Below are 13,869 nucleotides of genomic sequence, written 5' to 3' on the forward strand. Positions count from 1 at the left end.
TGTGTGTGTGTGTGTGTGTGTGTGTGTGTGTGTGTGTGTGTGTGTGTGTGTGTGTGTGTGTGTGTGTGTGTGTGTGTGTGTGTGTGAGACAGAGAATTTATCAATTTTCCCCCAAAGTACTCCTTTAAAAGTTCAGAGGATTTCACAGTGAGCTCTGGATTATTCTGTAAATCTGACAGTTGTTTCATTTATCTTCAAAATATAACATTTCCTGTTCTAAGCCAAAAAGAAAAAAAGAAAAAAAAGAAAAATAAATAACACACCCTAATCCCCATAGCTTTTACAAACACAAATTTGCACTTGATATGCTAAGAACATATGTTGAAACGAGCCAAAATTAGAAGCTCACATCCGTCTATGTTTAGGATAAAAATAAGAAGGAAAAAAAAACCCCACCAATGTCAGGTGTGACACCACTGTGTCAATTATGTGTCAATTATGACAACAACCTTGTTTCCCAGCGTGTGACAAAAATGATGCATTAACGTCACCATGAGGAAAGAGTGTTCATTTAAAACCAAGGGCTTATCCACAGGGGAAAAAATCATTTTGGTCCTGTGTGCCATCTATTTTTTTCCCTTCTCCTTTTGATTCGTTCTAGCCATTTTCTAGGATGTGTTACTTGATCCTAACTGATCAATAATTTAGAAAAAGAAATTACTGCATCAATTCCATATTCATTGGTAGCAGGATGGTAATTTCTATGTTGAGTGCACTCCAGGCAGACGGTGAAACCTCAAGGAGTTGGCGCCTATTCAGAGAACTGCTTCCAAAAGCTGTCACCACATGTTTAGACCATAATCCAACTGAATAGAAAGAAGAAGAAGAAATATTGCCTACTGGATAATACGAAATGCACACTCACTCATAAATGTACACTGTCACTTGAAAATGTATCTTTGTAAGCACAGTTAGAAAGGAGAAGATTGCATGTGATCAGGAGGCCCATTAGCCCAGCTGGGACATATGGGTGTAGAAAGTGAATGAATAACATACTTCCACCATCAACCACCACAGGTGCCCTTAAGCAAAGTACTTAACCTCTGACTGCTCTGATGGAGCTGCCCAGCGACCAGCAGTGGGAGATCGGGCTCTTTAAAGTGCTGACCCAAACAGCAAAAGATACTTTAACAAATTCTAACTCTGACTGTATCCAAGCTGTATTAAGAGCCTGTAAAGAAGTGAAGAAGAGGTAATGATGTATGCAACACACACCCACACACACAGTACCGATCAATACATAATTACACTGGCAATTAGTATCGTTAGAGTGGTGCTGGAGATGGGGATTTGTTGAACTAAACACTCCACAGAGAGGGAGAGTTTTTCTATTGTTCTTTAATAATGGAATGAGAGCAACCGTGCGTATGTGTGACGCTGTTAGCTTACAGGGACGCAAAGCAAACCCTTGCCGTTTACAAAAAAAAGAAAAAGAAAAGAAAAAAGAAAATATTCCTGATTTTAAAATCCAATTTTCTATCAAATGACCAAATACTAACTGAAACATGATTCATTAGGCCCAATAACTTTAAAGACAACCCACCCAATCAACATCTCCCTGCTCAACTCATTTAGACTGTCAATTAACTCTGTTCATCAACGCTGGCTCAATTAATCAGGTCTAATTACTTAAACACATTTACCGCCACATCCTTTTAGATTAGGCCTGCAGAAAGAGGACTGTGTTTTACAGAGACCACATGCAAGCTACATTCATCAGATCATATTTATAATGACGGATTTAATAAGGTTAGGAGCTGGCCTCAGAGTCAAATCCACTTTGTCTTAACACAGAAATGACAATCTGCTCGGTTAATTTAATGTGGGCTCATCAAGTGCAGAATATTTGTTTTAAGATGCTGCTGTAATGGCAACAAAAAAAATATATATTCTAATTTAGTCGGTAACAATGTCACAACACAGGAAATCTGGTAACGAGCACCATTACGAGTACAACTAGACGATTTCCAATACCCAATTCAAAACATATTTTTTATCATTTATATTTCCATTTATATTTTTCAAAGACTGAAATGTAAGCAGGCTACTCAGACCAATCTTAACATTAAGAATTGGTTTGTTTTTTGCCACTGCAAACACTTTAACAAAAGGACCACTGTCGACTTTACAACAACAACAACAAGGCAAGTTTCCCTCAAACAAAATGATAATGTGTATTTCAGGATAAAAGAAGGAGAATAGGTTGAATAGGTTTGGATGGATTATTTGAACAGATCTGGATTTCAGTCCTTTGGGTGTTTCACTAGAAGTATTTCCTCTTTTGGTCTGAAAAGCAAGACAGCATCATTTGCATACTCCACATTTGCAAATTATTTAGGACTGGACACTTACTGCCTGCCTTATCAACAAGTCAGGATGGAGCTCTTGTGACAGGTACACTAGACAACACTTTAGGTGTAGTTTTTTCCCCACCTTTTTCTGCATGCAAGGATAGACTAGAACATTTGTAGGTGCGTGCTTCCCCCATTCATTCTTAATGAATTGAAGACTTGATCCATACACTGCCTAAAATACTTACTTTACTTATTTTTAAAAAAAAAGTTGTATCAAAAGGTTTTGTAAATATATCTGGAGACTTCCACATTAGAGAGTAAATCTACAATTATGTTATACTCTTATAACGAGCAGCTCTTCAGAAGCAGCAATATCATTTTGTGTAGAATAAACAAGAACTAGTTTAATTTTCACAAAACTCATGCTCATTTAAAAAAAACAAAACAACAACTTTAAATTAATTGTAATTATCGTAATGAATGACAGCAGAATCCAAGTAACTTCACAAGTAGTGGCTTTTAAACACTGCACGAGCAGTGAGCACTTTAACCAGATACATAAAATAAATATTGAACACAAAGTGACCACTTCAATATTGATTTCAGGTTTTGCATCAAATATCACCTCTGACACTGTGGGTCAAACAACAGCTGGTCTATGCAGCACACATACACACACAAAAAGTATTTTAGACGGACTCCTACTTGCTATGATTGATTCTACAAATGATTGATGCGTTGGCCTATGACAAAGTTCAAAACCTTCCTATCCATCTGGGGATCGAGAGAAAGCAGTGGGACATTTTGAATAGGGCAAATATAATCCTTATAAAGAGAAATTCCAAAGCCAATGAGCACAAGGGTGGTAGCAGGATGGTTTTCTCCCCTATTGTTACTCAAAATTCCAACAGAAGTATTTGGTTGTTAAGTACTTTGTCCTCACTGCAGCCCTAAATCGATCCCAAATTAAACACTGCAGGTTTTTACTAAATAATGTGTGGCGCATACACATGAAAAGCACAACCATATGTATGGGTTTTTCTGTTTTGTTTTTAATTCAGTTAGTTTGTGTGAGTCCATTATTGTGACTTGGCTCGGTGAATAACCAGTGCAAAATTTGTTCATTTCAAAGGGTTCACCTTTTCTTGCAATACTGTACAGTTCCAAGTGTGACTAATAGCAGAATATAAAAGGCCTACCAAAACAATATTATACACAAGACAATCTTGTGTACAATATGCATCTGTTTGCACTGGTCTGTAAAACATTAATGGCATTAAACAGACACAAAGAGTCATTGTAGCTAATGCTGTTCCCAGACCACATGACCAGCATGGTTTAGATTCCATATAAATATCTGCTATGATGGCCAATTAGAAACTGCCTTGAACAGCTCCAATACAAACCCTGGAGACCGCTACAGGGCATCTCCATTGTGGATTGCTGTGTAGTGTGCTAAAAGGATTCAGATGGAGATTTTCTAACTTAATATGGCCATGCTTCCCTCCACTGTCTTGATGTTAAGTCCACAACTTTCCTATGACTTTCTCCAACTACATTTCAGAGCACTTAAAAAAATAAAAATAAAATAAGGTCAGTGCTTGCTAGTTTTCTGTTTTGCTTACTGCCGAGAAAACAGCTGGAAGTGACCATCAGATAAGACAAATTCAGTGAGTAAGAAAACAATTCTGCAAAGTGACCTCCGAGCAACAAGGCTCCCCAACTTCCTCTACCTAAAGTGCACCTCTTTAATTTCTGTAATATTTCACATACCAAGAGTCTTCTTGTGCTCATCTGTCCTCATTGTATAGCACCACCTCCTAGACATACACATGGACAGATGTGCCACAACACACACAGAGTTGACATGACAGAAATGTATGCCGCTGAAGAGGACAGTGCAGTGCCCAGGTGACGGACACCGATATTATTTGTGCAGCAGCCAGCATTCAATCACACTCTCCTCTCTTCCTTCCATCTTTCTCCCCTCTTTCAGTCATCTACTCTTTTCTCAAGCTGTTCTTGGCAGTGGCGGTGAAAAGATTTCTGGGGCTATCACTCTTCCTCTCACCCTTCTCTTCTCTCTGTCGATGATTCACTGCCTCTCCTTCGAGCATGCTGGCTGTAAAAGGCTTGCTGCTCTCTCCTTGATCGTTCCTCGTCCTTCCTTACCAGCTCTACATAACATTTTGTCTTTTTAATCCATTCTCTGGTAATATTCTCTTTTTGTCCCTGCCTTTCACACATGTGTCATATTTAGGCGGCTACAAGTTACACCTACAAGTTAGTCAGCCATGATTGCAACGCAAAACATGGCTCAACATCAAAGTCCTCATCTTCAAAAAGAAAAAAAAAAAAGAAAGAGCACAGCGTCATTTTTCATCTTGCCTGTAGCTCATTCATTGGGTTTTGCTTTTAACAATTCAATTGGTGTACACGTAAAGACCCAAAATCACACATCTGAACTACTGCCTGGATATAATACATTTGTAAACAAAACAGACTTTGTAAATGTTCCTGAATTTTGGAAAAGGTATACGAATGCTTTTCACTCCCTTCAAGTCTCTACCTTGGCTCACTTTGCTATTTTGCTGTCTTTTTCATCTTCTTAGCACCGTTCTTCAACTTCCTATACTCTCGCCTGTATGTTGCTCTGGCATCCAACTCTTCCCCTGGATCAGACTCCCTCGTGTTCTTTCATTTTTAACGCCGCCCACGTCTAGCACCTTTCTTTCCCTCTCTCTCTCATCCATCTCTTGTTCCTGCTGCCCCTCTCTCTCGTCTAATTCCCACAACTCACTCACCCCTCCTTGCACTCACCTCTATACTGTGCCTCTCTCCTGTTTCTCCTCTCTTCTGACTACACTTTTTATCTTTCCTATTTTTGTAGTCATCTCCCTCTCAACCCTAACTTAGCAACTCTCTCTCTCCATCTCACTCTCCTCCTGTGGAAATGGTTTGTATTGATCCACTCTCAAACTAGGGAGAAGGTCAGGGGTTCAATAATAAAGCTCAGGGACAAAACACAGGCGCATAAACAATCTTACTCTTGCACGCACACACAAATCTTTTATCACAGAGCTGCTTCTAATACGCTCAAACATTTATGTTTACAGAAAGAAGCTATCTCACTGTGACTATAAACATATCATCTTAATGATGGCCGAAGGCAAGAAATTACGATCCAGCACAAATCTGAAAATTTCACACAGCGTCTGGTCATGCATTACGGCTGTGTGGCCAACAGCTGTCCAGGCATACCGCACACCCCACCATCAACCACGCTTTGCCCTCTAAACTACTCTATGGAAGGGTCAGCCTAAACGCATTCACCCTTCACACCCACATCACTGAACATTTCCCACACTACACAGACTGCATTCGAATTCCTGAAGCAGCTGAAATTCAGGGTGGGGCTCAGTACCAAACTTCAGTATCTTACGAGAATGTGTGTGGATATGTAGAGTGAGAGATTGACAATTTAAAAGTGTTGATCACCTAATTCTGCATGCCTGTGTTTTAATTACTAACCAACTGCACAAACATACAGAGATTTTTGCCCCTGATTGAACTATACACACTGCACTGACTTGTGCATGTACACAGATCATTCTGATAGTAGCAGAAAACAAACTGCACTTGCACAAACATTATAATTGTCACGGTCCTGGGTCAGCTTCAGCCTCGCTTGGTCCAGTTTCAGCTTCGCCTGAAGCAGCCTCCTCTGCTTCTGTGTCGACCTCACCTGGTCCTGCAGCTGCCACGCCACCGCCCAAGCCACGTTCTGCACCTCGGAATCGCCGGCCACTTTCCGGGCCCACCAGCTGGACGTCACTGCCGCCCGTACGGTCAGCCCCCAGAACTGTTTCCCCGTCGCCGCCGTTTCCCAGTTTATTCTTTAGTCTAGTGTCTTAGTTTGGCTTTCTTGTATTCTCTTTAGTTTTCTGAGTATTTACTTAGCCGCCCTCTGTGTCTCCCTGTTATCGTTCTCTGTGTTTCTTAGTTGCTCCGTCTCCCCTAGTCAAGTCTGCGTCTATGTTACATTTCCTGTTTTACTTTGAAGGTCTGTGTCCTACGTGAATGTATTGAGTTTCACTTCCCTTGGGTCTCGTTATGTCCGATTTCTCCCAGCTGTGCTCCCCTTCTGTGTCTCATTCCCCTCGTTATTTCCCAGTGTATTTAAGCCCTGTGTTTCTCTGTGTCAGTGTCGCGATCTCCCTCATGCTTTGTGTGATTCTCCCCGTGTCTCCTAGTCTACATTATAATTAGCTTTTCCTAGTTTAGTCTTGTATTGTTTGTGATCTGTTTTCCAGCAATAAAGCTGTGCTTTTGAGTTCAAGTTCTGTCCCCGTGAGTTTGCGTTTGGGTCCAATTCCCACACATTCGAAACATGACAATAATGCACACATAATGCTCGCATGATGACAGAATGAGTCAAATAAAATTGATAACCTTACAGACTTAAAAACAATAATTCTATGTAGTACTGCTTTGCATTATAATGCCCCCACAATAGTACTTACTTATGTTTATGTTATTGAACTGGTTAGCATTTATCATTTTTCAAGTGTTACGGACCATTCAAATGCTTTAAATAATGAGCTATTCATCAATTCATGCAGCACTGTCTTCTGTGCACTTTAAACTATGTTTCTCACACTCCTAACCTATAGCCAATTATGTCTTTAGACTGTGTGAAGAAGCCTTTCGGTTAGCACACACAGGCCTTTAAACTTCACATTAAGGCCCCCAAAAGGTTCAAACCCTACTCCTAACAACAGGCCTAAACACTGCACCACTGTGACATCTGAGGCATTTAAGTACATACAAATCATCTGTTATTATTATTCTGTCTAACCGAGTTCTGTGCTTGTCATGTTTAATCATTTATGCAATGCTCTAGCTTCAAGGCTGAAAAAAATAGTCTCAGATTTGAGATTGGTCAGGTCACTGGTGGCGGTTAAGGTCAGTGGTGGGCAGCTGACACAAGGTCAGTGCTTAAGGGAAACTTCGCCTACATCATTAACCTGGGTCTAACCTCTCATGCTTTGCTGCTGCCACAGGGTCAGTGGGTCGGCTTATCTGTGAAGCTATTACATCATCATCATCATCATCACTGATGACAACTTGTAAGGGACAACAGTTTTTGAGATGATAAATTAACGGCAGATGTAAGATTACCAAAGCTCCTGTAACAATGGCTGCAACAGAAACGGTGTGGGAAGCAAAGAGAAGGGGCAGGAACAGTGTTATTAACAGAGCATGAATGTGTGAGTTGATGAAGGAATCACTGGCATTAAAGTGAAGATTGTAGCAGTATTAGGTCCGAAGAATCCTTGGTGGGATGTTCTTTGAGAGGAAAAAAAAATCAATACAAATTGCAAAATGGAGAAAAAAAAAAGGGGGGGGGAGACAGTTTCAAACTGACAACAGCACTATTGTGTCATAGCAGGAAATGCGTAGGTGCAACTGATTAATAACAGCTGCATTCCATTAAAATAGAGCCTTGATATGGTGTACACTGGCTTCCCAGTATGATTTATTGGGACACTTAAATGAAAACCATAATTAATGTTATTGGACACACCTGTGCTCCTGATGTAACAAGGGAAGCGGTCTTGGTAAAACTGTGTTAGGCAGGAAATCTATTTTGAAGTCAAAGCCAACAATCTACAGCAGTTTAGACTCTGCCGAGGTTGGGTAGGAGTTATCATGACAGCATTAAGCTTATCAGCACAATGCAACAAAGTTATCTACCTGGTAACGCAAACTTGCACATATAGTATTTGACTGGGCTTCACAGTGAGTTACCAGATGCACTGCACCCCATAAATGGTAAAGTCAAACTCTTTGCAGCACTCTGCACCAGTAGCTCCTGCAGTACCAGTGCAAAGGTCTAATTGAAATAAATGAGATAGGCTGCTTTTTTGGCCCTAGAGCTATTGTCAGTGTGATGGGCCCTAAGAATGAAAAGAACCGTAAAGAATGAAGACAGCCACTGAACAGGAAAAAGAATACATCTACAGAAGGTGGTAAAAGAGAACTTGGCTGGGTCATTCACATCACTTATACTACCACACAAAACACTCCTGCGCACTCAAGCTAATGAAGACCTACAAAGAGAAAGAGTGCTGTTCTTACCAACTATCCCACTCCATTAGACGCAACACAGGGTGAATGGTTTGTGTGTGTGTGTGTGTGTGTGTGTGTGTGTGTGTGTGTGTGTGTGTGTGTGTGTGAGTGAATGGAAGACACCTGCCGCTAAAGTGGTGTTCACTGACATTTAAAGAAAAAAGCTTTAAAACGGGTCCTTTAATTAAGCTATCTTAAGAAAGAGCAAGGTGGAGGAAACGCATGGGTGGTTTTAAAGCAGACATAGGATGTAAGATGTGGACGCTGAGGCAGGTGGTCAGCTAAGACAGAGACACCCCCCCCAAAAAATACAAAAAAAAACAAAAAAAAAAAAACACAATTTGGGCAAAAGGTTTGGGTAAAGGGGAAATGGTGAAAAGATCCATGAATATTTTCAGAAAATAAAAAGGATGTTAGCAGGTACACATGTTCACAATGAAGAAAGCCAGGCTATGTCTGTCTATTTGGAGTGTGTTGGCTGTAATACATGCAGGGTCATGCACTGTGGATCAGTAAGTAAAAACCAAGTCTAACTCATGCTATCCCACAGGATCTCACACTGCAGTGCACCGAACAATACTGTGTGTATGTGTGTGAGAGCGTGAGGGCTCCTCCTGAGTGACATTTCACAAATCCAGGGGACTGGGCTAATGATGTCCCCTGTCTGGTTAAATCAAAGCACCAAGATGTTGTGGAGTAAAGAAAAATGCATAGAGAAGTGAAAAGAAAGGCAGCAGGAGAAAGAAATTATAAATGGCATAAAGTATGAAATAGTCTAAGTGCAGGCATATAGCAGCAGTCTACATTCGTGATGTAGCACAGGTAGTCTGCATTCAACTAGTGGCATTAAAATGTGTTTTGTCTGAATGAAAAGCATATGCTCTAACAGTTCTTTTATTACAAATTCATAAGAAGAGGTTGTATCCAAGCAAGGAAGTCTTATAGTACACAAGTACAAACATATGTGTGTTGTGACAAAAAATTAAACTTACAAAATCGCTTACTACTAACTAAAAGCAGGAGTAACAAAAAAGATTTGAGCTTACCGAGTTGATACAGGCGAGCTCCTTGTTAAGCAGCCAGGGTAGGGAGAGTTTTCCATCTCCCCTGTAGCAGGACTGGATCCTCTCTTTGATCTTTTTTTTTATCTTCCTAAGGGTGAACAGGCACAATGCTGACTCTTTGGGTGGTTTGGCGCGATTCTTCTGACCCTGAGAGAATACTGTGAAAAGGATGTCTTCATTTTCGGAAATCCCAAGAGAGTTGGCCAGCTGCCGGCCCGGTCGAGCCAAGAAGGCGTCCTGCACCAGGCGGTACTCCACCCCATCTTTAGTGCAGCCAATGGGGAACTCAACGTAAGAGTAAAACTTTGGATCATCCATGCAGAGACGCACGATTTTGGAGGTGAAGAACTGCTCCCCGCTGGCATCAGGTGAAGTCAGTTGAGTATCCAACTGCATTGTTAGATAATAGACAAACTGCTCACTGCTGAAGCTGTAAACATAATAGATGTCAAAAGCAGGGAACTTGGATAAAGTGTCCGAGGGGATCTTCAGCTGAGAAGAGACAAACTCATCCTGATAGACGAAACTGAACATGTCAGCATTTTCTTCATTCTCCATCAGTTTTCGACTGGACAAGGTGGGGAAGTACTCAGACTTGCCGTCGATGGGAGTTCCGATAAAAAGCTTGCTGGTAGGACTTTGAGGGGAGCTTATGATGACTCCTGACATGGTACCCGACTCTGCCACACTCGAGAGGTAATGCTCCTTGCGGTGGTGGGGCTCACCAAGCTTAAAGAGGTCATCCAGACGCAGGAACTGACAGATACCCTGTGAGGTGCTGCCACAGGCGATAAGTCGGTTTTGTGCATAGTCTATAAGAAGAAGCTTGTTCACATTCGGGGTTTGGGCCAGCTCATGATTGCAAGACTGGACACTGGGAGGTGGGTAGCACTTCTCATTGTCCACCACTGGGCCAGTCATGTGGCTGCGCAGATTGGTCAGGTTGCTGGAAAGCTTGAAAATCCGGTTAACAGCTCCCACATAGACTTCTCCAGTTTTGTTATGAATAGCCAGATGTGTGAGCGAACAATCAGCTGGGATGAATCTTTTGAAGGGCGGGGGCTGGCCTCCAGACAAGGATGAGCTCATGATGACTAAAAGCCCTATGAGGAGAAAGTTCCCCTGGCCAGAGGAGGCCACTGACCGAGCTAGGTGACACATATTTGGTATGTGCACAAGCAAGGCTTGGGAGGGGGGTAGGGAAGGAGAAAGAGAGCGCAAGCTGTGGTTCCAAATCCCGAGTCAGGATTTTTTTTTTTTGATAGTTTCGGTTCTACAGTCAAAGATTAAGAGGGAGGGAGAGAGAGAGAGAAGGATCAGAGAAGAGGAAGCAAAACTCCTATTGATCCGCTGTCCTGTTCTCAGCGTTGTGAGCAGTCACCAGGAACATCCACAGAGCCACGATGTGGGAGCCCTGGAAGGTAAAAAGAGAAAAAACACCTTGAGTGCTCAAGGAAAATTTCTTATTGATTATGCATCAAGGAGGCAGTAAGGCCCACAAATTGCACATCCAAAATTAGAAGGAAAAAAAAGCCAAGCTGACATTTGGCCTAGTTATAAATAAATGATATCAAATCAAGTCTGGAAGGCAAATGTGTGTCTGCATTTAATTATGAGTGAAGATGCAGGGAAAGCATAGGCCAACTATTAAAGGCTCTGTACACATAATATAAGCCTGTGAATGAGTTATAGACTCACAGCATTGAACTCCTTAATATTTCATATCTTTCAGTGTTACTGTGGTGGCTTCGGAGGAGGTGTGCTCTTGAAAAAGGGCCAGTGGGCACTGTTACATTGACAGCAAGCAATTTATAGCCAGGACTGCTTGAAGGCTTTACTGTCATGCTCTCCCCAGTTTCAACCCAGTCTGATTGTAACTATACCTGCACTTCTGACAACTGTAAACAAGCACCAGGCTTTCATGGAAGCACAGCAGGCAACCACAACTCTGCTTCCTCCGAAAGAGCTATGATTGCAGTATATATCCCTTAGATATCAGGATAAATATAACATAGCCATAGGGCACTATGAAAACCATTGGCTGATACATATGCTGCACGTACAGGAAAATTCTTGCAAGCATTCACTGATTGCTTATGAAGGGCCCGATCCACTGCATTCCAACACTCCTCCAGAGCCAACCGTGCCCCGGTCAGGCAGCAATCACAGCGAGGACCCTTAAAACATGCATGTTATTCATTTACCCTACAATGTAATTAGAACCAATTTCAGAAAGATGTATGAGTCCAACTGAAGACTGCAGAACAAGATTTCTTCTCCCCCCCCCCGCCAAAAGCTCAACTTCTCAACGCAATACATCTACATACATATACCACATATACATACAACACCGATGGCTAGAGTTCATCCTTTCAAGATGAGGCTAAGTTGAAGACCACAGTGAAAATTGCATCTGGTTAATGAATACTTGAACATTTTAGTATGTGATTCAATTTCAAAATTGTATCTAGTGTTCATGATATACTCATTTTATCGCCAGTACATGTGGCAATATGCCTACAAAGTCACAGCACAGTCAATGTTTGTATTTTTCTTTTACACACTGCTTCCTTCATCACTGCTCCCTCAAGCCAGCCAATTCTGGCATTTATTTCATTTCATAATGCACACATATAATGAATCCCAGAATGCAATGTGCTATATGCACACTCAACAGAGAACAGACATTAAACAGGAGGGAGTGAGATCATTTATAGGGATGGAATTTTTATAGGTAAAGGACAAGGAGGAGGAGGAGAGGAGTCAAAAATGGAGAGGGCATGCTCTTTTGGGTGTCCTACAATGACAATACAGTGATGAGGAGCGGTGTTTGCTGGGCGCGTGCTGGCGGCTGACAGGCCAATCATGTTCCTGCAGCACCAGGACATTAGTTCTTCTGTAAATGCTGATTATGTAAAACAGGAGACAACTCTCCCAGGGATCCCACGCTTCAGTTTCACCTTGACTATCAAAGCGTCTGTGCCAAAGGTGTTTTATGACCATACCAAATCGGAAAAGATGAGACACTACAGTGAGACAAGCAGGGTTAAGAGATGGGGATAGGGGGATGAGGCAAAAACATGAAACAGATGACGAATCAAACGAGGAGGCAGATAGAGGTGTGAAGAAGAAAATTCTGGTCTCAGGTTCTCACCAGAGTGTAGGAATGTGGCTGGTAGTAAAGAGCACTGAAGCAGCACATATGCGCCAGTCCACTTGTAATAGCTTACTATTAAGCTTATTTTTGCACCTAATTAGGCACAAACAGCTGAACCTTTGATACCAAAAGACTATTTCTGATACACAACCTGGATTTTTTTAAAAACCAAAACTGGCTTAGCAGCACCTGAGAAAGTCTCCATTATCGTGGTGCTAAAACATCTGAATTTACGTGATTGCTCTTGATTGTGTAGCAAAAGCTGTAGTTCTTTTTACTTATTAGTGTGGATATACAGGGCAGGGAGCTCTGCCTGCCAGGCTGAGAGAGATGACTGTCAGCTTGTTCCTTTTTTCGATATCTCCATCCTTGAGAAAGGCAGGTATGAGTGACAGATTATAGGTGTGTAAACCCCTCTGAGGGAAAAAAAAATGCACTCTTACGAATCTTGAAAGAATTAAACACCTCAGTATGAGTAGTCATTGAATTGCTCATAAATTTTAGTCACTGGTGCTGCAAACTGTGTGTGAGAAAGAAAAAAAAGAGAATGAGGGAAAGCAGGGGAGAAGAGAAATAGTAGTGGTGATGTTCATGGAATAGCAAACGATAGCTCAACTGACACAAAGCTAGCCAGGTTCAGGGAGAGGTGGTGTCATCCAATTTTCTACAAATGAAAAGCCCAGGAAAAGACAAATGTATAGGAAGGGGGGGGGGACAAGGAGAGAAAGAGAAAAAGTGGCAGAGAGAGAGGGAAGAGGATACTGTATGGGCAAAAAGAAGGAGAGTGAGTGAGGAGCCAAACAAAAAGGTGCACTTCTGCTGCATTTTAATCTACCTTCGCGAGAATCAAACACCAGGGAGCCCTGTGGGTCGAGGCACCTCGGCAAGGAAACTGCAGAGAGGAGGGCCTGAGCTGCAGTTATCAGATATATCCCCACTTTCCACTCTGTGAGATTAAAACGGCTCGACGCGGATCGCAGCCTCTTCGACATAAGCAGCCGCAATAAAGTGACGAGCCAGCCTATAAAAAAAAACTAATTTCTTGCTCAACGGTACAGTCGCGCCGTACGATGAGAGCAGATGTCAATTTAAAGCGTGGCAGCGCATAGGGAAGCCGGCTGCCTCATTTTCCTTTGTCATTTCCAAGTGAGGCAAAGACACAATGGGGCAGACTGGGCGAACGAGCAAATGAGAGTGGCTGATAGAGAACGAGAGGGAAGCT

The 13,869-nt window shown here is 41.9% G+C and overlaps 1 protein-coding gene across 4 annotated transcripts in view; it reads right to left on the minus strand.

The window, feature by feature from the left end:
- plxna1b (plexin A1b) overlaps nucleotides 1–13,869 on the minus strand; it is a 175,638-nt gene that overhangs the window by 131,961 nt on the left and 29,808 nt on the right. For all 4 annotated transcript variants that reach the window (XM_005731319.1, XM_013910375.1, XM_005731318.1 and 1 more), the window contains exon 2: nucleotides 9,473–10,904. In XM_005731319.1, coding sequence (XP_005731376.1) covers nucleotides 9,473–10,651 — 1,179 coding nt within the window. In that variant the 5' untranslated portion in view covers nucleotides 10,652–10,904. The remainder of the gene's footprint in view (nucleotides 1–9,472; nucleotides 10,905–13,869) is intronic.

This window comes from Pundamilia nyererei, unplaced genomic scaffold (genome assembly GCF_000239375.1).
Source record: "Pundamilia nyererei isolate P.nyererei 1_Seehausen unplaced genomic scaffold, PunNye1.0 scaffold00042, whole genome shotgun sequence".
In the NCBI taxonomy this organism is placed as follows: Eukaryota; Metazoa; Chordata; class Actinopteri; order Cichliformes; family Cichlidae; genus Pundamilia; species Pundamilia nyererei.